The 19981-nt window shown below is 64.2% G+C and overlaps 1 protein-coding gene across 11 annotated transcripts; it reads left to right on the top strand.

Annotated features, from left to right (window-relative positions):
* The first annotated feature begins 252 nt into the window (after positions 1-252).
* Positions 253-19884, top strand: TNK2 (tyrosine kinase non receptor 2). 11 transcript variants are annotated; one of them, XM_015871785.2, is made up of 18 exons: positions 253-558; positions 2951-3112; positions 5976-6238; positions 9611-9788; positions 9930-10000; positions 10935-11147; positions 11253-11405; positions 11634-11911; positions 11993-12119; positions 12208-12354; positions 12462-12556; positions 14961-15155; positions 16390-16481; positions 16994-17113; positions 17479-18830; positions 19203-19298; positions 19384-19511; positions 19587-19884. In XM_015871785.2, the coding sequence occupies exons 3-18, from the start codon at positions 6062-6064 to the stop codon at positions 19591-19593; spliced, it is 3429 nt and encodes a 1142-aa protein (XP_015727271.1). In that variant the 5' UTR covers positions 253-558; positions 2951-3112; positions 5976-6061; the 3' UTR covers positions 19594-19884. The 11 variants fall into 11 exon arrangements, with proteins under 11 accessions (XP_015727271.1, XP_015727275.1, XP_032302435.1 ...); XM_015871789.2 differs by lacking the exon at positions 5976-6238; XM_015871781.2 differs by lacking the exons at positions 253-558; positions 2951-3112 and adding an exon at positions 5609-5853.
* Positions 19885-19981: the final 97 nt, after the last annotated feature.

Genomic DNA, 19981 nt, shown 5'->3' on the forward strand with positions numbered 1-19981 from the left:
CGGAGAGCGGCGGGGCCGGGGGCGTTGCGGGGCGGCCGGGGCAGTGGCAGCGGGTGGCGCTGGGGGTGCGGGCGGGGCTGCAGGAGCGGGGAGAGCGGGCGGCCCCCGCCGTGGGCGTGAAGGCGGCACGGAGACCCCGAGAGCTGTGCGGGAACGGGGGGCGGAGGGCGGCCAGGGGCGCGGACGGCGGCAGCCCCGGGGGGCGGCGGGGGAGGGTGGGAGGGCGCGGGGTGCAGGAGCGCGGCCCCAAAGCGCGGCAGGAGCAGGGCCTGAACCGCAGGGCGCAGCAGGAGCGAGGGCAGCGCGGGGACGGGGGCAGCCCCACGGGCAGAGCACGCTGGTGGGTCAGGAGGGGGCGGCAGGAGGAGGGCGAGGCGCTGCGAGGGGTGCAGGAGGAGGGAGAGCTGTACCGCGGGGAGCAGGAGCAGCTGCCCGGCACGTGGCCCCCACGGAGGCGCGAGGCCGGGGTGTGAGGGCGGACACCCCCCTCCCCTCTTCCCCGGGATGGTGCCTGCAGCGCCGGGACCCCGCGCGGGACCAGGAGCCGCGAGGCGAGAGGTGAGAGCGATGCGGGACGGGGGCCGGGATCGCGCGTGGGGCCGGGGGCTCCGGGCTGGAACGTAGAGGTGTCGGGTCGGGCACGGCACGTGGAGGTGCTGCTGTGCTGTGCCGTGCCGTGCTGTGCCGTGCCGTGCTGTGCCGTGCCGTGCTGTGCTGTGCTGTGCTGTGCCATGCCGTGCTGTGCTGTGCTGTGCTGTGCCATGCCGTGCTGTGCCGTGCCGTGCCGTGCTGTGCCGTGCTGTGCTGTTATGTGCTGTTATGTGCTGTGCCGTGCTGCTGCGGCGCTGGCACCGTGCCCTGCGGCACTGCGGGATGCGGGATGCGGCTCGGCGCCCTGCGGTGAGCGGTGCCCCGCGGCAGGTTTGCATTGCGGGAGCAGCTCCGCTCCGCTCTGCCTCCTCCCCGGGCGCTGTGAGCACTGAACAGAGCACCCTTGTGCTCGGGGAATGGCCCCCGGATCGGGGGCGTCGCGCAGCGCAGGGACCCTCCATCCCCAGCGCTGCCACATCGGGGCAGGTTTGTCCCACTAAAGCGCTCGAGCCGCACTGACTCGCTTTCCGCCTCTTGTTTTTAAGCGCTGTAAAACTTAACCCCGACGGTGCCTCGCTGAGAGCTCCCTGCCCGTCCTGCTGTCCCGAGGGGCCCCTCGGTCGCCCCGCTCCCCTCGCCCAGACGCGGTGACCCCGGGCACGGGGCTCCCCGAGGCCACGCAGCACCCAGGGCAGGCTGAGACACGGCCCGGCGCTGCGCTTCCCCACGCGCTCACCTTTGCGGTGCCGCCCCGGTCCCTGCCTGCTGTCCGGGCACCCTGGGTCTCCTCCTTTGGGGTTCCCACAGGCGCACCCTTGCTGGGCTGGTTTGGTGCAAAGTGAGTGGGAAAAAGCATCTGCTTTGGTAAAAACCTGCTGAAGCTGCAGCCTAAGCGAAGTGGCACCTTGGTGTGCAGGAGTGGGGCTCTCTTTGTGGAGAGGGTCAGCAATGTAGCCCACCCCATAGATGGCATCAAGCAGCCGTGGCCCCACATGAACCCACCTCAGGGTGCATGTTGGGGGCTTGGGCTGTACAACCTGTTTGCAGCCCCTCGAGCCACCCCAGGCCTTGTTAGCCTGGTGTTCATTGGCCTGGTGCCGGTGGGACTGTATGGGAACAGCTTGGGGCCACCAGTGCCCCCGCTCCACTCCTGCTGTTGCCTGGGGCTGGGCACGGGGGTGGCAGCTGTGACTCAGTTTCCTCTGGGAAGCCCCTGGGGTTTATGGGCACGGTGGGAAGGTGTGGGCTCTCAGGTTCCCTGTGGCTGAGCCATGTGGGGCTCATCCACATGTGGAGCCTCACTGGGAAGGGGTCGGCTGGGTGCTCGTCCTTGGGGTGCTGTGGGTGGGGGTGTCACGAGCCCCATCCTGTCCAGGGCCACTGAGTTTGTCACTGATTTGCAGGTGGATGTTCCTGGAGAGCATCGTCTGCTGATGTATTTCAGGGATGCTCTGAGCAACAGCACCTTCCTCAAAGCAGAATGGTTTTGGGGCTGGAGAGGGCTTTGCCCCCCATGCACCCTCCCTCCCTAAAGCATAGGGAAGAGCTTTCCTTCCCTGCCTGCAGCCCCCTGGCAGCACCCAGGCTGGAGCAGAGCCCTTACCCCGCGGCACTGGGATGGTGCAGCAGCTGCAGATGGAGGAGAGCTGGGGGGCAGCTGTGCCGGGGAGACCGTGCCTGCAGGGGATGGGGCTGTGTGTGCAGGGGATGGGGTGGCTACATCTCCTGCACCACCGGTTCCTGCAGGTGTGGTGCTGCAGGAGCAGGCGAGACCGTGCGGCTCCGTCCCCTGCTGCTGCCACGGTGCTGCACACCAGGAGAGAAATGCTGCTTTGGAGTGGGGGCAGCCCTTGGTGTGGGTATGCAGGGCTGTCTCTGTCCCTCTGACCCTCTCGTCCCATCCTAATGCAAGGAGCAGGGGTTTCCTTAGGTGCCCTATGGGGTGCCCAGCTGCTTCCCTTCCAGCTGTGCTCTGGGCTTGCTGTGATCCCACTCTGACTGAGCAGCGCCAGGGGGCACTGCCCACGCTGCTGCCTGGCACATTAGGCTGCTGCCAATTAGTGCTAATGAGCAGCCAGGTGCTTCGTGGTCTGGCCAAGGTGCTGCTCTGCTAGGCACGGAGGTCCCTTCCCAACGCTGGGCAGGTGGGGGCAGATTTGGGATTTCTGGACATGTCCAGGTGCTGTACTCATGGTGAGGATGGGAGGACTGTGGGTATGCAGAATGTTCCCCCCAGGTAGAAGTGCATCTCCAGGGCCAGTGAGCTGCAGGTGGGCATTTTGGTGCTGCCCCTGGGTCTGGTTCTAGAGTGGGCAGATGTGGTGCTGCCAGGGTCCCATCTTCACCTCTCCTTCCCCAGGGCACCCTATGGGCAGTGTGACCAGAGCCCTGCAACCCCCATGGCTGCGTGGGTGAAGCTGTGAAGCTCTGCCACCTCTGCGTCACCGCTGGGCTGGTGGGGACACTGGGGCACAGAGTGGCACTGCCAAGGGACCCGAGCTGCACGCCCACCCCGGCACAGGTAAGAGGAGTGCGGGGGCTACCAGGCACAGATCAGTGTTCCATTGGGGCGCCCAACTGCAGGGGGGTCTCTTGGTGGCATCATCCCCAGGGCGGTGATGCTCAGTGATGCTCAAAGCTCAGTGCCATCATGTGGCAGCGCTGGGCTGTGTGCTCTCTAGCACTGCTCTGGGCATGGGGTTCTAGGTGGGTGCTGGAGGGCTGCTTTGCTGGAGGCACCCACAGTTGATGCATGTGTCTTTGCCTCTTTGCCTGGCTGCTGTCCTGTGCCTCACCTGCCTTTTTGTGCCAAAATGCAGCCAGTTGGGCCCTGAAACCAACCAGCAGAAACAGAGACAGGGATAAGATTGAGTCACAAATCCCCCCGTGCACCCAGTTCATCATGTTCCCACCACCCTGGGGATGCATTCCAGACCGGGGCTGGGTCCTACTGCCTGTGCAGAGATGGGGAACAGCTCCCGCAGGCGATAGGCTGCGACCTGACATACGGAGGGGATTTAGTGCAGGAAAGAGGCTTAGGGAGAGGATTGGGGTTGCACTGGGCTTTGTCGGGGCGGGGGAGGCACTGCTGGGCTGTGGACAGGTCCAAAGGCTGATGGCTGCACGGAGAGCTGGAGACGAGCTGGGGCAGAACCAAAGCATGGCGTTGGGCTCCAGTGGCATCGAGCACACAGCACATGGGCACCCAGTGACCCGTCCTCGCCGCCCACCCCCACCACGGGTGTCAGCATCGCTCCGTGCCAACCCCCTGCAATGTCCCAGCGAGCCGTGCCGGGTACCAGCAGCAAGGGAGGCGGAGCACAGATCGGTATGGGGACATCGCGCTGGGATTCGGAGGGGACAGGAGGTGGCACAATGGGGGAGTGGGGCAGCAGCATCCTGCAGGTGTCTCTATGTGTGTGTGTGTGCGTGCACAGCTGCACCTGAGCAGCCAGCCTGCGGAGTGTTGTCACTGCCATTTGGGGCCGCCCCCAGGGCCCCGCCAGGGCTGAGCAAACCAGCCCAGGGCACGGCCACTCGTGCCACTGCTGGAGACGGTGACATCACTTCCAGGTGACACCGCTGTCAGGAAGGAGGCAGGCAGGGTGCTGTGCCCCAGCCCTGATGTGACTGTGAGCGGGGTGATGTGCTGAGCTGGAGGTGAGTGGGGACCCCCCCCCTGCCTCGGAGCTCCATAGGGGGATGGAGTGGGTGGTGATGGTGATGGAAGGGGGTGGGTGATGCTGCTGCCCTGCTCCTTGGGGACAACAAGAGGGATGTGGGGACAAGGGTGACCCTGGCTTTGCCTGGAGCAATGGGGAGGTCCGGTGTTCTGCGGTAGGAAGGACACTTTGTGGTCAGTGTGACTGTCACCAGCACAGGTAGCTCAGTGGCCGTGGTTTTGGTGGGAACCCCCTGGGGTGATGCTGTGCCCCTGCTCCAGATGGCTCATGCTTTGGGGTTTGGCTGAGCTGTGGGTCCGTGGGTGCTTGGATTGGGGTTTTGGTTCTCAACCCACCATTGGGGTTTGGTTCCCAACACTGCGTTTAAGGGTTCATGCCGCGCACATAGCTTTGCCCAGCTGTGTGGAGTGCCCCTGGGTTATGGGGACAGCACTCAGACCCCGCAGCATTGCTCTGCCTGCATTGGGTGACAGTTCTTTAGGGTTGGGGGGTGTATGGGTGTATGGGCAGTGCAGCTGGGGCCAGCAGGAAGGTGGCATAGCACGTGCATCAGTCACGGCACTGACGCCGGCGGGGCTGCGCGTGGAGGTGGCTGTTGCTCCCACGCCCCGAGCCTGCGGGCTCAGCTCGGTGCTGAGCTCACCTCTGTGGTATGGCAGGAGGGGCCAGTGCCCCCCTGGGTATGGGGTGTGCTGGGAGGTCGGGGGCAGGATGGGCTCGTGCCCCTTGCCCTGGAACCATGGGGTCATCTCGCAGCTTAACAGGGGGCAAGGGGATGGGAAGGGAGAAGCTGTGGGAGAGGATCGCTGGGGAAGAGATGGGGTGTATGGTGTTTCTATGGGACAAATGGCATGTAGATTGGGGTGTACTGGCATTGGTACTAGGAGATGGGGTGGGGCGTTGTGCCCTGCAGCAGTGGCACCAGGAGCCCTTTGGTCCCTGTGTGATGCCTCCAAGCACAGACAGGTGCAGGGGGGCTGCAGAGCTCCAAGCCCCACCTCTTCCCTGTCTTGTGACTCCAAGTCAGCCTGCTGTAAGACCTGGGGGGCTCTGATGGGATAGTGACAGATCCCCATCTGGGGGGGACACACAGTGCCGCTCGCCCTGCTGTGACTGCATGTGATGTCGGAGGGCTGCAGGCACAGGCAGCATCTCAGGGCTCCCCAGCTCTGTGCTAGGGGTGGGATATCACAGAGTATATCCTTGCTGCATGCTCCCCCGTCATCCCAGGGCCTGGCTGCGCTCCCTGCCCTGCTGAGCTTTGCGCCAGTGCTGCACAGCAGCCATCTTCCCCGCGCATCCCTTTCCCCTCCTCCCACAGCAGGAGGGATGCTGGGGATGCTGCGCCCCCTTCCTACCCCCCACCCCCGGCCCTGCGGATAGACACAGGACCTCCATAGCCCCCACCGCGCCGGGTGTTGTTCCCCGCTGCTCCCCTCTGCCTGACGAGGGCTGCGCAGTGCCAGCCGGGGGGAGACGGGGGCTGCAGTGATGGCACCGCCGATGCCCCCGCCTCCACGCTCGGGTACCGGGGGGGGCACGCAGGCTGCGGAGCTGGGAGGAGATCAGCAGTGCCACGGTGAGAACGGGTACCTGGGGGGGCTCCCCGTTCTCTTTCCCCCTACCCTCTGCATCCATCCACCCTCTTCCCCTCCATCACCGCGGTCACCTTCACCCTCTCGCTGTTTTCCGGAACTGCAGCAACTTTCTGCCATGTGATCCCGTGCCCGGCTCCAGCCCTCGCCGCCCCCAGGCAGGCGCAGAGCCCCCCACCCGCCGCCGCTGCCATGGGCGAGAGATGTGATTACCAGCGCCTGAGCAGCGCCGAAGAGGAGGAAGAGATGCTGCCCCCCCTGCCCCACAGCCTGTCGGACAGCAGCGGGCTGCGAGCCCCGAGGATGGGCAGCAGTCGCCCGGGGCTGCCTCCGCAGCAGGACGTCACTCTGGGCATGGCGTGCAGGCGGGTCAGTGTGGGGGGAGATGGGGGGAGCGGTGGCACGGCCCCCATGGCGTCCCCAAGGTGTTTGTGGGTTCAAGGCTGGCATGGCGGAGGGGGGTCACAGCGATGCTCCCTTGCGTGGCATCTCGAGTTGGCATGGGGGCAGCAGCCACCTTGTGCGGGTTCACTGATGCGTGGGGAAACTGAGGCGTGGGGGTGGGGGAGGAATCGTATTGCTGGGGGGCAGTGCTGGGATGTGAGCCCAGATGTTCTCACACAGACCCTCGCTGTCCCCTTTTGGTGGCACGGTGTGAGCCTGGCTCAGCTGGTGCTGGCACCGCGTTGTGCACAGTGGGGTTGCTGCAGGGTGGGCACAGGTGGCCATCTGCAGCAATATGGACCCGTGTCCCCTTCCTGGGGTCACCCTGTGCAATCGGAGCTGCCACTTCATCCCCCCACCCCGAGGTGCTGGCTGTGTATCGGTGCCACTCGTGTACCCTGTGCCTCAGTTTCCCCATCTGAGAGCTACAGATGTGGGTTGCATTGATACGGGGAATGGGTCCGGCGTGGGGTCGGGGTGTGTGATGTGTGTGTGTGTGTGTGTGCGCACCCCCGCGTGTCACCTCGGGAGGGCGTGCGTCACACTAGAGCTGCGTGTGCCGCCCGGGGCTGTGCCCGTGGGCAGAGCCGTGACGTCTCGAGGTGCCGTGGGTGTAGAGCGGGGTGCGGGCTCACAGCCAGGCGTGCGTCAGTCGGAGCGGGTGGTGGGGAGCGGGTGGTGGGCTGCTGCTGCTCGGGGTGATGGTGAACGTGCGGCCGGGCACGGCGGTAGCTGCAAAGGGGGGTGGGTGGGGGGAGTGGGGAGGGGTGCGAGGAGGTGATGTGTTTGAGTGTAAGGAAGGGGAGAAGGAGGTGTGGTTGCGGTCGTGCACGTGTCGGGGTGTGTGCGTGGTGCGTGTGGTTGCAGCATTGCGTGCGTGTGGTCCCGGGGTGCACGTGAGAGCCGTCACCGCCCGCGCAGGAGTGTGTGTGCACGTAGGTGCATCCCGGTGCTGCAGGTGTGTGCGTGGGTACCTGTGCCGGCCGTCCCCGTGCCCTCGTGCCGTGGATCTTTGCTGTCTCCTCGGGTGGTGGGGGCCGTGGTGCTGCTGGGGGCTCCCATCCCAATGGGCTGCTGGGGGCTGAGGTGGTGGTGCTGCTCCTGTGCTCTTGGACCTGTTGCGAAGAGGGAAACTGAGGCGCAGCTGGAACGCGGCCCTGTCCAGGGTTTGGGGGTACCAGGGGGTGCTGGGGGCTGCGCAGTGGGACAGGGAACCCCCACACCCGCGGCGTCCCCAGGGCAGAGAGCTGGCGCGTGGCAGAGCTTGGTGCCGAGGGCACCGTGCCCGTCTGTCCCTGCTCAATGGGGCTGTTGTGCCGGGTGCCAGCCGGGATCCCGGCACTGGAAGCCACGGCGGAAGCTCTTTGGGCATGGCCACAATGCAGCAGGAGCTGGCTGTCCCGTGTCACCTTGGCACACCGGTGGTTGTGGAGGGGTCCATCTCTGTGTCCCCCAGCTCCCCGCAGGGTCTGGCAGCCGGGTGTGTTTGTGGGGCTCACGGTACACTCACAGTCCCTTGTGGCTCATGGTCAGCGGCGTGGTGCCCATCACCCTGGCATCACGCCCACCACCTCCCCTTTGGGAGCACAGGGCCGGATGTCCCCCCTCCCTCCTCGCTTCCTGAGGGGGGAAACTGAGGCCTGGGAGCTTTTCCCAGGGCCGGAGCGAGTTTCCATGGCAATGGGAGCCGGGGTCCGCTCTCCCAGGCGGTGCAGCTGCCGAGCACCCGCCGAACAAGAGAGAAAGCAGCACATTGATCGGAGCCCGGCCCCCTGGGCGCACGGCCCAGAGCTGGGCCAACGCGCAGCTAAAATAAACCCTCCTGGGACAGGAGCCGGGCCGCTGCTCGAAGCCCCCGGGACCCACAAACAGCGACTGCCGGGGAGCGAAGCCGTGGGCACCGATCGGGAAAACGCCGCAGCTCCAACACTATTGCTTTTGGGAAGGGGAGGGCAGGACGGCCGGGAAGGAGGGCACGACGGAAGCAGGAGGAGGAGAAGCGCAGCGCTGCGTCCCGCTGCCCGCCCCTGTGCCGCAGGGATGCCCCGAGCCCTCTGCGTGTGCTGCGGGATGCGTGGGGCGGCCGTACCCGGGTGGCGTCCAACAAGCCGTTCCCCGGCCGGGCTCACGCCCCTATAAGGTCCCCTGGTTCTGCTGGGCTCGCTGTGCCCCACAGACGCTGACACCCGCAGGGGGGTACCCTGAGCACATTGGGCCGCTGGGCCGAGGCTGCAACCAAACAGGATGCGACGCTTCGAGACTCTGCGCCGTTCCTTCCCCTTCCTCGCTCGCTTCCGCGTCTACCGAGTAAGTGGCCGTCATCCCCCGAGTGCCGCGGGTGGCTCCGTGCCGTGAGCTGCATTAGTGGCTCCTTCAGCCGCGGTGCCCCCGCGTGCCCCGTGCCCGACGTATTTTTAGCCGAGGGCTGCGGTGACGCGGCTGGGACGCAGATGGTGAGGGGGCCGGGGGCCACGTCGTCTCCCCAGGGAAAGGGGAGGATGGACAGGGCTGCCCTGGTGTGGGGCCGGCTCGGGGGCTTTCCCACGTCCACTCCGTCGGCTGGAGGCGGGAGGTCGAGCCGGGTCCCTTCCTGGAAGGCTGCGGTTATGGTGGAGAGGGAGAGGGGACAGCAAGGTGTGGTGCAGTAGGGGGGCACTTGGGGGTGTGAAGGTCCGTGGTGTTGGGGGTCCCATGGCCCAGCACAGTTCTGGGGAGGTGATGATGACACCCTGGGGACCTTCATTCCCTGCACACTCACATCTGTGTCTATCTGTCCCCTCCTGTGACACTGCCTTATGGCACCAGAACAGCACTGAGGTGTCTGTCCCTGCAGGGCACAGCTGCCACCTCCACTCTCAGCAGTTGGGCACAGGGAATGTGGCTGGGGGCCAGACATGCGGTGCCCCATGTGCATGTGTGGTGCCAGGTACGGCTGTCCCTTATGTCTGTAAGGTGCCAGCATGCAGTGTGAGGACAGTGTTAGGGGCATCCGTGCCATGCCTTGGGGCTCTGCCTCTTCTCCATCCCTGGCACTGCTGCCTGGGTACGTATGGCTCAGGGTGGTGTTTCATTAGAACTGTGGGCACTGTGGCGTTCATGTCCTCCTCTGTGGGTCCTGCTGACATTGAGGAAGGTCTAGGGTGGGCTCTGCAGGAGATTAGTCCCATGAGCATCCTTGGCATCCCCACTGGGGCAGGAGGCAGCCCCATCTCCCAGCCCCTCTGACACACAGATGGGACAGGGCTGGGACACCGGGGAGCAGCGCAGTCCCCACTAACCTGTCACCTTGTCTGGCAGAAGCTGAGCTGTAGCATGCAGGCAGAAGAGGGCACGGACTGGCTGCTGGAGCTGCTGACTGAGCTGCAGCTGCAGCAATACTTCCTGCGCATCCGGGACGAGCTTAACGTCACCCGCCTGTCCCACTTTGAGTATGTCAAAAATGAGGACCTGGAGAAGATTGGCATGGGGCGCCCTGGTGCGTATTTCATCCCTCCCAACCTCCTGTTGTGCCCCTCTGTGGCTGCGATGCATCTTTTGGGGAGCCACGTGGTCCCAAGGGCCAGAGGGTGGTTCTCAAGAGGGGCCCTGTGTCAGTGTCAGTCCTTGTATCCCACAGGCCAGCGGCGGCTGTGGGAGGCGGTGAAGCGGAGGAAAGCCATGTGCAAGCGGAAATCTTGGATGAGCAAGGTATGGCTAACATGCCCCGGCTCTTGGGTCACTTCTCAGCTGGGATCGGCACTCAGGAAATTCATTCCCCTCCTGTGATTTGCCTCTTTTTCCAAGAAACTCAGTCAGAGATCATTAGTAACACAGCCTCAGCCAGCCCCGTGGGCTGTGCAGCCCTCTGCCTGCCTCAGCACTGGGGCGAGGGACCCAGGGACCCTTCCCCATAACAGGGCGGTTGCACCCCTGGGCACCTCGCAGCCCCACATGGCCCGTGTGCTCACCAGCTGGGCTCTGGGTCGTGGCCTCTCCCTTCTGTGACTCATCTGGGCCGAGCCGAGCTGTGCCTGGCTTTTAATAGAAGGCGACTCAGCCTTGTGCCGGGCAGAGAAATGCCACCTCCCACCGCAGCCACATGCCTGCTCCGGCCCCCGCGCTCCCTGTGCAGGTGCCAGCTGCCCCAGCTGTGTGCCAGGACGGACCCCTTCCCATGGGCCATGTGCCCAGTGCCAGCTGGTGGGGAGGAGAGCCCGTCCCCAACCCCTCTGGGCAGCTGGCAGCAGCAGCGCGTGTCGCAAGGCCCACGTTGCTGCGGGGATGTGTCACTGCGCTGGAGGTTTCTCTTGGAGTGGTGCCCAGGCACATCGTGTGCCCACAGCCTGGCCGAGGAGCGCCCGGGACCTCAGGCTGCTGGAGGGCAGCCTCCCCCGTCCATCTAAAAGTGCTGCTCAGCACGCCGCCCGCTGGGGAAACACTGCGTGGGGTCATCAGTAGGTTTAGGAAGGAACTGTGCAGAGCTAAAGAGGTGGATGGGATGACCATCTGCCTGGCACCAGCAGGGTATCAACAGCTCTCACTCATGGGAAGGGGAAACTGAGGCAGGCTCTGGCCACCCCCAACAGGAAGGAGGACCTGTGTGTGTCTCCAAGCCCACATCTCACCCCTGTGCACCCTGCAGGTGTTCAGTGGGAAGCGCCCCGACTCAGAGCTGCCACCTCAGCCCCACAGCACCTTCCGCAAGCCCCCAACGCCGCCCCCCCCGGACACGGGGGGTCAGCACTCCCTCACCTGCCTCATCAGGGAGCGGGACCTGTCGCTCTTCGAGAAGTTGGGCGATGGCTCCTTCGGTGTGGTGCGTCGCGGGGAGTGGTGCACGCCTGCTGGCAAGACGGTGAGGAGCATGTGCATGTACCAAAAACACTGCACTGGTGGTGGGGGTCTGGGCACAGGGACACGTTGTCCCCCCTCCATGGCTCACCTCTTCTCTTGGCCATAGCTCAACGTGGCTGTGAAGTGTCTGAAGACGGATGTGCTGAGCCAGCCGGAGGTGCTGGATGACTTCATTCGCGAGGTGAACGCCATGCACTCGCTGGACCACAAGAACCTCATCCGCCTCTACGGCGTGGTGCTCTCCCACCCCATGAAGATGGTGAGTCCCCAACAGGACCAGCCCCATCCCGTGGCTGCTGCTGTCAGTGAGCCCTGCAGGGCAGTGGTTCCATGTTGGGGGCCAAGTGAGTCAGGTGGGCATGAGACCCACCTCCAATGGACTCCACTGCTGTCCTCTTCCAGTGGTGCCAAGACTGGGGGACAGAAAGCAGCCCAAAATACGGTGTCCCCAGCCTGACCACCTTGCTGTCCTCTTCTTATGGCCTAGGTGACAGAGCTGGCCCCTCTGGGCTCCCTCCTGGACCGTCTGCGGAAGAACCAGGGCCATTTTCTCATCTCCACGCTATGCCAGTATGCCATCCAGGTGGCCAAGGGCATGGCCTATCTGGAGTCCAAGCGCTTCATCCACCGAGACCTGGCTGCCCGCAACATCCTGCTCGCCTCCAACGAGCTGGTCAAGATTGGAGACTTTGGGCTGATGAGGGCTCTGCCCAAAAATGACGACCACTACGTGATGCAGGAGCATCGTAAGGTGCCCTTTGCCTGGTGAGTTTGGGCTGGGGGTCCACCTGGGGAGGGGGATTTGGAGGTCCACCCGTCGTGATGCTCACATCCTTCCCTATGCAGGTGTGCTCCTGAGAGCCTAAAGACACGCACCTTCTCCCATGCAAGTGACACTTGGATGTTTGGGGTGACGCTATGGGAGATGTTCACCTACGGGCAGGAGCCATGGATTGGCCTCAATGGCAGCCAGGTGGGTGCAGCAAGCCCCTTATCTGTGTCTCCCCATATCACCACCCCTGGCACATACAGTCCCATAACAGCACTGCCTCACCCCACAGATCCTACACAAGATTGATAAGGAGGGTGAGAGGCTGCCGCGGCCCGAGGACTGTCCCCAGGACGTCTACAATGTCATGCTGCAGTGCTGGGCTCACAAGCCTGAGGACCGGCCCACCTTCGTGGCCCTGCGTGACTTCCTGGTGGAGGTAGGTGTGGGGTGGAGGGTTTTAGGTGTCCCTTGTTGCCCCTTCCCAGTGCAGAGTGAATGGGGACGTGGACATGCTGCATGTCACTCACCCCACCATCCCTGCAGGCCCAGCCCACCGACATGAGAGCTCTGCAGGACTTTGAGGAGCCTGACAAGCTGCACATCCAGATGAACGACATCATCACGGTCATCGAGGGCAGGTAGTGCATGGGGGGGGACCTTGAGCCAGTCCTGTAAAGCACAGCCCCAAAAGCACAGCTCCTCTGGGTGGGGGCTGGCAGAGCTGTGGGGAGTTTGGGGCTCTGTGCCCCCCATGACTTGGGCAGCGTGGCTGCCCCACAGCACCTGTCCCCGCTGACTCACCCCATGGCCTTGCCCTGGGACACAGCTGCCAGGCAGCCGCTCCCTGCTGATAGCAACGGGGACGTGCCGCTGTCACCAGGGCCTCGGTGCCACCTCTGCTCCTGCTCTGAGGCTTTGCTTAGTGGCTGCTCCATCCTGCCCTGTGCCCTTGTTCCCCATCCTGGAGCTCCCTGGCTCCGGGCTGGGAGGGTGGGTGACACTGGGTCCCTGGATGCCCCATCCTCAGAGCATCCCCTCTAGGATCCCTGTCCCCAAGGGACACACCGTTGGAACTCAGCATCCCGCAGCCCCGTGTTGCACAGGGTGCCAGCCCCCCTGCTGGCCCCACGGCGGGGTGGAGGCGAGGAGAAAGGCGCAGCCCTTCCCCTCTGCCCCCCTCCCCTGGGGCTGGCTCCCCGCATTCCGGCACGGTGAATCAGGCCGGATTTGTGTGGCTGCAGGGACCAGCTTTCTCCCCCGGCTGCTCCCCGATGACTCTTGCCCAGGGTCTGGCGGTGGTTTAATTGCAGGGAGGGGAGGGGAGGGGAAGGGAAACGGCGTCGGCGGAGGGAGGGAAGGAGGGAAAGGAGCGGCGGAGGGCGGCGCGGCCGCTGCACTGCGCGCACATCGTCCCCGGTGCATCACGGGCTGCTGCGGGGCCGCTGCTGCCGGGCTCAGCCCCGGGGAGCTGCACAGCGGTGAGGGGCACGGGGTGCGGGTGGGGAGGGGGATGCGGCCCTTATGGGGGTGCCGCTGGGCTGATGGGGGGGGGCTGCGTGCAGCCTCTCGTGCCTCAGTTCCCCCAGCAGGAGCGGTGTCGGGGTGGCTGTGCTGCTTAGGGCTGGTGGGGCTTCGTGCTGCTGCTTTGGGGTGGGGGGAAGGGTTGGGGGTCTCGCCCCGTGCCTCAGTTTCCCTTTGTGGGCTGCCAGGGCAGGGAGGGAACGGTGGGCGGGGGGCTCCTCCGGGGGCTGCATCCGGCCCCGTTGAGGCCGCCCCGGGGCACCGTCAACACCCCCCCACTCCTTTTTCAAGCCCCTGCACGTCGTTTGAACCAGCGCCGGGTGTGCGTACGTGTGTGTGGGCAGGGGAAGGGGCCCCCGGCTCCGTGTGCACGGCAGCAGGACCTACCTGAAGGCCCCGGGAGGGGGGGGGGGCTTAAGGCAGGGATGCGGGGCACGGAGCAGGTTTGTACCGGGACTTTGAGCGGCTGCGTTGGGGCAGCGTGGCCGCAGCATCTCTAGGAGCCGGGGAAGGAGCAGGAACCTCCCGGGAGGGGACGCGGCAGCCCGCCCCGCTGCGCTGCGGGCGAGGGAGGGTGCCCGGTGCCCTCGCCGAGGGGTCCCGGCGCTGAGTAATGCGGCTGGCTGGCGGCAAGCGGGGAAGGTAAACAGGAAAAGGGCTGAGCTAGTGGCCGCGGGTGACTCACAGGTGACTCCAGGAAACCGCGGGGCCCGTGCCAGCCAAGCCGGGTTGGCAGCGCCGGCAGCTGTGCCACCCCCTGCGCGGCTCCAATGCCCGCACAGGGAGAGCGGGGCTGCCAGCGGCCCCCGGTGCATGGGGTGGGAGGAGAGGGGCAGGGGGTGCGGGATGGGAAGAGGCTGGTGGGGGGGTGCTGCCCGGGGGACCCTCCCCGGAGTTACCTTCTTGACTTTGTTCCCTCCTAAGGCTGTGTCACCCCAGTGGTAGTTGTGTCCTGGGGCAGCGCTGGGCTCTGATGGGACCCCAGTATCCCCCGGACAGTCAGAGGAGGCTCACCCTGCATGGGGCAACACTGGAAGGGAGGAAGGGGAGGAAGCCGGAGATATATAATCCAAGGGAGATCCCACAACCCAATGTCCCCACCTCAGTTTCCCCCATGGGCACTGGGATATCTGGGGATTCATCGGCAGCAGCCAGGCTCTTGGTCCCATGGCCGTTGCTTCTTCCATCCCTAATGACAGCAGCCCCATGGGCTCCTGAGCATCTTGGGGTGTGCAGGGACACATCCTACGAGGAGCTCCACTCCTCACCACCCCTATCCCCTATGTGCTGGTTTCTGCCCCCTCCCAGCATCTGGTGCCTGGGGGGGCTCAGGGCTCAAGATTAGGATCTGGGCACCCTCCCCAGCCGTGCCACTGCCTGCCTGCGTGTCATAGGCTGAGTCACTTGGCTCCTCCCGTGTCATTGGGGCAGGGCTCTTGTCCCCATCCCATCGCCACCCTCTGGGGTCTCGCCACCCTCCCCACGCCATCCTCAGTAACGAAGGTCCTTTTTATTCCTTAGGGCCGAGAATTACTGGTGGCGGGGTCAGAATAAGCGGACCCTAAAAGTGGGCCAGTTCCCCCGCAACACGGTGACCTCGGTGGCGGGGCTGTCGGCCCATGACATCAGCCAGCCGCTTAAAAACAGCTTCATCCACACAGGCCATGGAGACACCAACCCTCAGCAGTGCTGGGGGTTTCCCGATAAAATTGATGAGTAAGAAACTTTCTGTCTTCTCTGCAACCCCCCCCCCCACACCTCACCCCCCGCTCTCCCCCTGCAAGGAGCAAGCTTGGCCTTCCTCCCTTACAGCTCCTCTTCCTCCTTGCTGTGCTGAGAACAGCTCTGGGCAGGGTCCCCGCAGCTTGACTAACCCCCCTCGCCTCTTCTCACTAACAGGGTCGGGTGCTGCATGGGGTGGAGCGTTGGGGCACAGGGCTGGGCTGGGCATGGAGCCCTTCTCCCAGCCTTGCAGACCCCTTGGTGCTCAGCAGCACTGGGAAAGGGGAAATGTCACCCCAGAGGTGACAGTATCACAGCTGCCGGTGCTTTATGTAGACATAACTTATGTTTTCTTCTTCCCATGCCCTACCAAGAGTTGACCCTGTTTGGTTTGTAATGGGAGCAGGACTGGGGCAGCGTTGGGGCTGGGTGTGGTGCACTGGATCCTGGGGTGCAGCAGACCCTGGGAAGCTGCGGGCATGGTTATAGCTGCGGGCATGGTTATAGCTCTCTGTGGGTTCTACCTCAGCTTTGGGGATGGGGGGATGTGGGAGGGCTGTTTGGGGAGGAGCAGGATGCAACTACAAAGCCTGCACGGCTCCCTCAGTGTCAAGGCAGCTCCGGCACCCCATGGGATGGTGATCCCCAAGGCAGCCCAGCCCCAGTACAACAGTGCTCGCAGCTCTGGGGCTGTGCAGGCGGCCCCCGGAGTGCTTTGTCGAGGCGCCGGGTGCACGGACGTGCCTCGTGCCCTGGCAGGCCTCCCCGCACCCGCTGCGTGGGCACGCGCCCTGGGTACGTGCCGTCCGGGCCGCAGAGAACGCACCGAGCTCGGCACACGCCCAGGCCTTCGGGCTGCACCGACTCCCTGCCTTGCCATGCCTGGCTTGCGATGGCTCGCCCGGGCCTCCCGCCGCGCTGCTCTGGGTTCGGTACCCCACGTGTGGGTGCCCTGTGCCGGAGGTAGGGAGGGGATGGGGGACACTGGAGCGGCACCAGGGGCTGTGCTGCAGAGCCAAAAGCCTCATAAAATGGAGCACGCGGGCACTTGGCACCATAAGGATGCAGCAGTCGGGATGTACCTCTCTCCATGGAGCTGTGGGGTCACTATCTGTGACCCCCTACTTGTATGTTGCAGTGCATTGGTTGTGTAACAGGCATGTCCCGTGCGCCTGGGAAGGTGCAGCATCCCACTGATCCCCCTCCGCTCTGTTCTTTCTCCTCTTAGGCTGTACCTGGGAAATCCCATGGACCCTCCTGATGTTTTAGGAGTGGACCTGAGCACTGCCAGACCCACCCAGCTCCCAGGAAGGGCTAAAAGTAAGTGTCTTCACCCCTTCTCCCCCCACCTCCAGCCAGTCAGCTGCACCAAGTCCCTTCTGTGCACCCTTCTGCCTGGGTGGTGGACGGGACTGTCCCGCTGTCTCCTCTGCTCTGTCTCTCTGCTGCTGTTTGCTTGTTGCAGCGCCAGCACGCGCTGTCACCCTGCCCAGTGCCACTGCCAGCAGTGTGGGCGGCTCTGCTCGTCCCCTCTGGACTGGACTCTGCCCCACTGGCCTTCGGCCGGGCCCCTCGTCCCCTCCTGGGGCAGGGCTCCCCGTTACGGGGCAGAGCAGCTCACTGGCACATTTGCAGCCAACGCTGTGCAAGTTCTGTACCCCCAACCCTCTGACCCACTGGGGCGGCCCACCGGCACCTGCTCCTGTCCAGTAGTGGTGTGGGGGTACGAAGCATGCGCCATGTTCCTGCTGACAGCCGCCCCGGCTGCCGCCTGCTCCGCGCGCTCACCCCGCGTCCCGCCTGCTCTCGGGCTCTCTGTTCTCCTCCTGCAGGGCAGCCACCTCCGCGCCCGCCTCAGCCTTCCATCCTGCTTACCAGTAAGTCGGGCTGTTCTGGGAGCCGCCAGCTCTGCTCGTGCCCCTTCTCTTCTCTCTTAGCTCCTTTCTTTCGAGGTACTTGGGGTGTGCTGTGTGTTCGCCTCCTGCTCTCACCGGTGGCACGTGCAGGTGCTGCTGGGCTCTGCTCCTTGTGGATTCTGTCCCCAGCCTCCAGAAGTGGCATGCACTGGGGTGGCTGTGGAGCAGAGGGGGTCCTCACCTCCTGGCTCACCGTGGACCATGCCCAGAGAGTAGTGTGAGGGGTGGCTGAGGCTGCTGTGCTATGGGGCTGGGAGGAGCTGTCTGGGGTCTTGCTGTGGCTTTGGGAAGGAACTGGGGTCTGGAGTCACCTCTGAGATTGGCACCAGCTGGGGACACGGGATGGGTATGCTGATGGGTAGTGCAATGGGGTGCTCACTGCTTTCTCCTTTGCTTCCTAGAGCCCACCTACGACCCAGTCAGTGAGGAGGACGAGGGTCTGTCAGCCGGCCTCCGGAAGCTCTGTCTGAAGAAGCCAGGCCCAGGGAAGGGCCTGCGGCTTGCCAAGCCCTCTGCCCGCGTGCCAGGCACCAAGGTGGGCGAGCGGCAACCCGGCCGGTCACCCAGCGAGGGACCAACGAGCAGCGAGGTGACTCTCATTGACTTTGGGGAGGAGGTGCCTCCCACCACCCCTTCACCCATTGGGGAGCTGACAGCCCCCTCCCTCGCCAAGCTGGCCATGGAGGCCTTCTCACTGTTGGACAAAACCCCCCCGCAAAGCCCCACGCGAGCCCTGCCCCGGCCCCTCCACCCCACACCCGTGGTGGACTGGGACGCCCGGCCCTTGCCCCCACCACCTGCCTACGATGACGTGGCACAGGACGAGGATGACTTCGAGGTGTGCTCCATCAACAGCCCCCTGGGGCAGCGGGGCAGCCGTGCTGGCCTTCCTAGGGCACGCGAGCGGGGCGAAACCAACTACGGCTTTGTGGATGAGGGCGAGCGGACAGCAGGGCTGGAGGACAACCTCTTTCTGCCCCCCAAGGACACCAAGCAGCCCAGCCTGACGCAGACTACCGAGATCTTCCAGGAGCTGCAGCAGGAATGCATGAAGAGGTTCAACGTGCCCCAGGGCCCATCTGCCTGCCTGGCTGATGACAAACCCCAAATCCCACCCCGCGTCCCCATCCCTCCTCGCCCGCTGCGCCGCAATGAACCTGGGCGTTGGTCTGGAGAGCTGTCCCCAGCTTCAGGGGGTGAAGAGGACCGGCCGCCCCAAATCCCCCCTCGGGACCCTCTGTCACAGCCCACTTCACGGACGCCCAGCCCCATGGCCCTGCAGGTGGGCTCCCCACAGCAGCGGGCTGCCCTCTGCTCCTGCCTGTCCACATCGCCAGGGAAACCCATGCCCACCACACAGAGCTTCGCCCTGGACCCTAAATATGCCACCCCCAAAGTGATCCAGGCACAGGGCAAGGACTGCTCCAAGGGACCCTGCATCCTGCCCATTGTGAAGGATGGGCAGAAGGTCAGCAGCACCCACTACTACCTGCTGCCTGAGCGCCCTGCCTACCTGGACAAGTATGAGAAGTTTTTCAAGGAGGCCAAAAGTCCCGAAGAGGCACCAGCATCCCGTGTGGTCACCACAGCCACAGTCCGGCCCATGGTGCAGCAGCAGCCTGACTACAAGGCCAACTTCTCCTCCAACAACAGCAACCTTGGGTCCAAGTGCTTGGTGAAAGCTTCCTGCAGCCTACAGAAAATTGTGTATGATGGGCCAGATGGCTATCGGCCCTCGGAGAAGATCCGGCTGGTAAGGAGGGACGTGGTGGTTTTTGTCCAGGTGGCCATAGGCAAAAGGTATCCCCACCCCTTGTCTCAGTTTCCCAATGTTCAACCTGCAGAGGGTGGCCACGAGGCATGCAGGAGTGTCACTGCAGCTCTCACATGGGGATTGAGTGCCCTTTTGGCCCATGTTAGCCTTACCCACAGTTGGACACATGGAACTGGGAGAAAGGTGGCTGTTAACCCAGCCCAGGAGGTGGAAATACCATGTTGACTCCTTGTTGCTGGTGCCCAGCTCCTGATTGGGGGTGGAGCCTTGGGGGGCAGAAGCTGTAGTGTCTCCCTTACCCCCCAACTCTGTGCTGCCTACAATGACACAGTGACCTCCATCCTTCCTCAGGTGCAGGACACGGTGCATGGTGTCACCACTGAGGAGTGCCAGGCAGCCCTGCAGAACCACGGCTGGAATGTTCAACGTGCCATCCAGTACTTGAAGGTACGAGCATGTTGCAGCACCTGCTGCCAGCAGGGTGGGAACAATCCCTGGCACCCCAGTCCTTATGCCTTGTGTCCCCTTGCAGGTGGAGCAGCTCTTCTGTCTGGGGCTGAAGTCCCGTGTGGAGTGCCACCGAGTGCTGGAGATGTTCGACTGGAACCTGGCACAGGCCAGCTCCCACCTCCTCGACCCCTACAGCTCCTCCAGGCAGAAGTAGGTCCATGAATATTATTTGGGGGATGGGATCTAACCCTGTCACCCTCCTGATCTCATGTCCTCTCCTTGCAGGCGGTGACAGCAGGGACCAGGTGGATGATGCCAGACCCAGAGCAGGTGTTTCACTGTGGGGTCACCTCCCTGATCCCACCGCCCACTGCTGGACTCTGGACTGAGCCCCACCTGGGGGATGGGGGCACCCCAAAAGAGATCCTGCCCAACGATTGAGACTGTGCCACAACCCTTGTGCCAGGGGGTCTGCACCCCTGGCTGAGGAGATGAGCTCCGTCCCTTGGCCTGATGTTGAATTGTTTTTGTAAAGAGAAATGTAATTTTAATATATATATATATATTATATTATATATCTATATATATAAAAATAATCAATGGAGAGGAGGAGGGTTCTCGTGCCCAGCTCCTGGGTTGCTGCCAGCTCACACAGGAAGGATGCACGCATGCTCCTATGG

Source organism: Coturnix japonica, chromosome 9 (genome assembly GCF_001577835.2).
Source record: "Coturnix japonica isolate 7356 chromosome 9, Coturnix japonica 2.1, whole genome shotgun sequence".
NCBI lineage: Eukaryota > Metazoa > Chordata > Aves > Galliformes > Phasianidae > Coturnix > Coturnix japonica.

What these genes read in the sequence shown, in the direction of transcription:
- TNK2 (XM_015871781.2), top strand. Translation starts at nt 5,766, where the DNA reads ATGGCACCGCCGATGCCCCCGCCTCCACGCTCGGGTACCGGGGGGGGC. An exon ending in GCACGCCTGCTGGCAAGACG is followed by an intron (nt 11,148 to 11,252) that starts GTGAGGAGCATG and finishes TCTTGGCCATAG; the next exon opens with CTCAACGTGGCTGTGAAGTG. An exon ending in ATCACGGTCATCGAGGGCAG is followed by an intron (nt 12,557 to 14,960) that starts GTAGTGCATGGG and finishes TTTATTCCTTAG; the next exon opens with GGCCGAGAATTACTGGTGGC.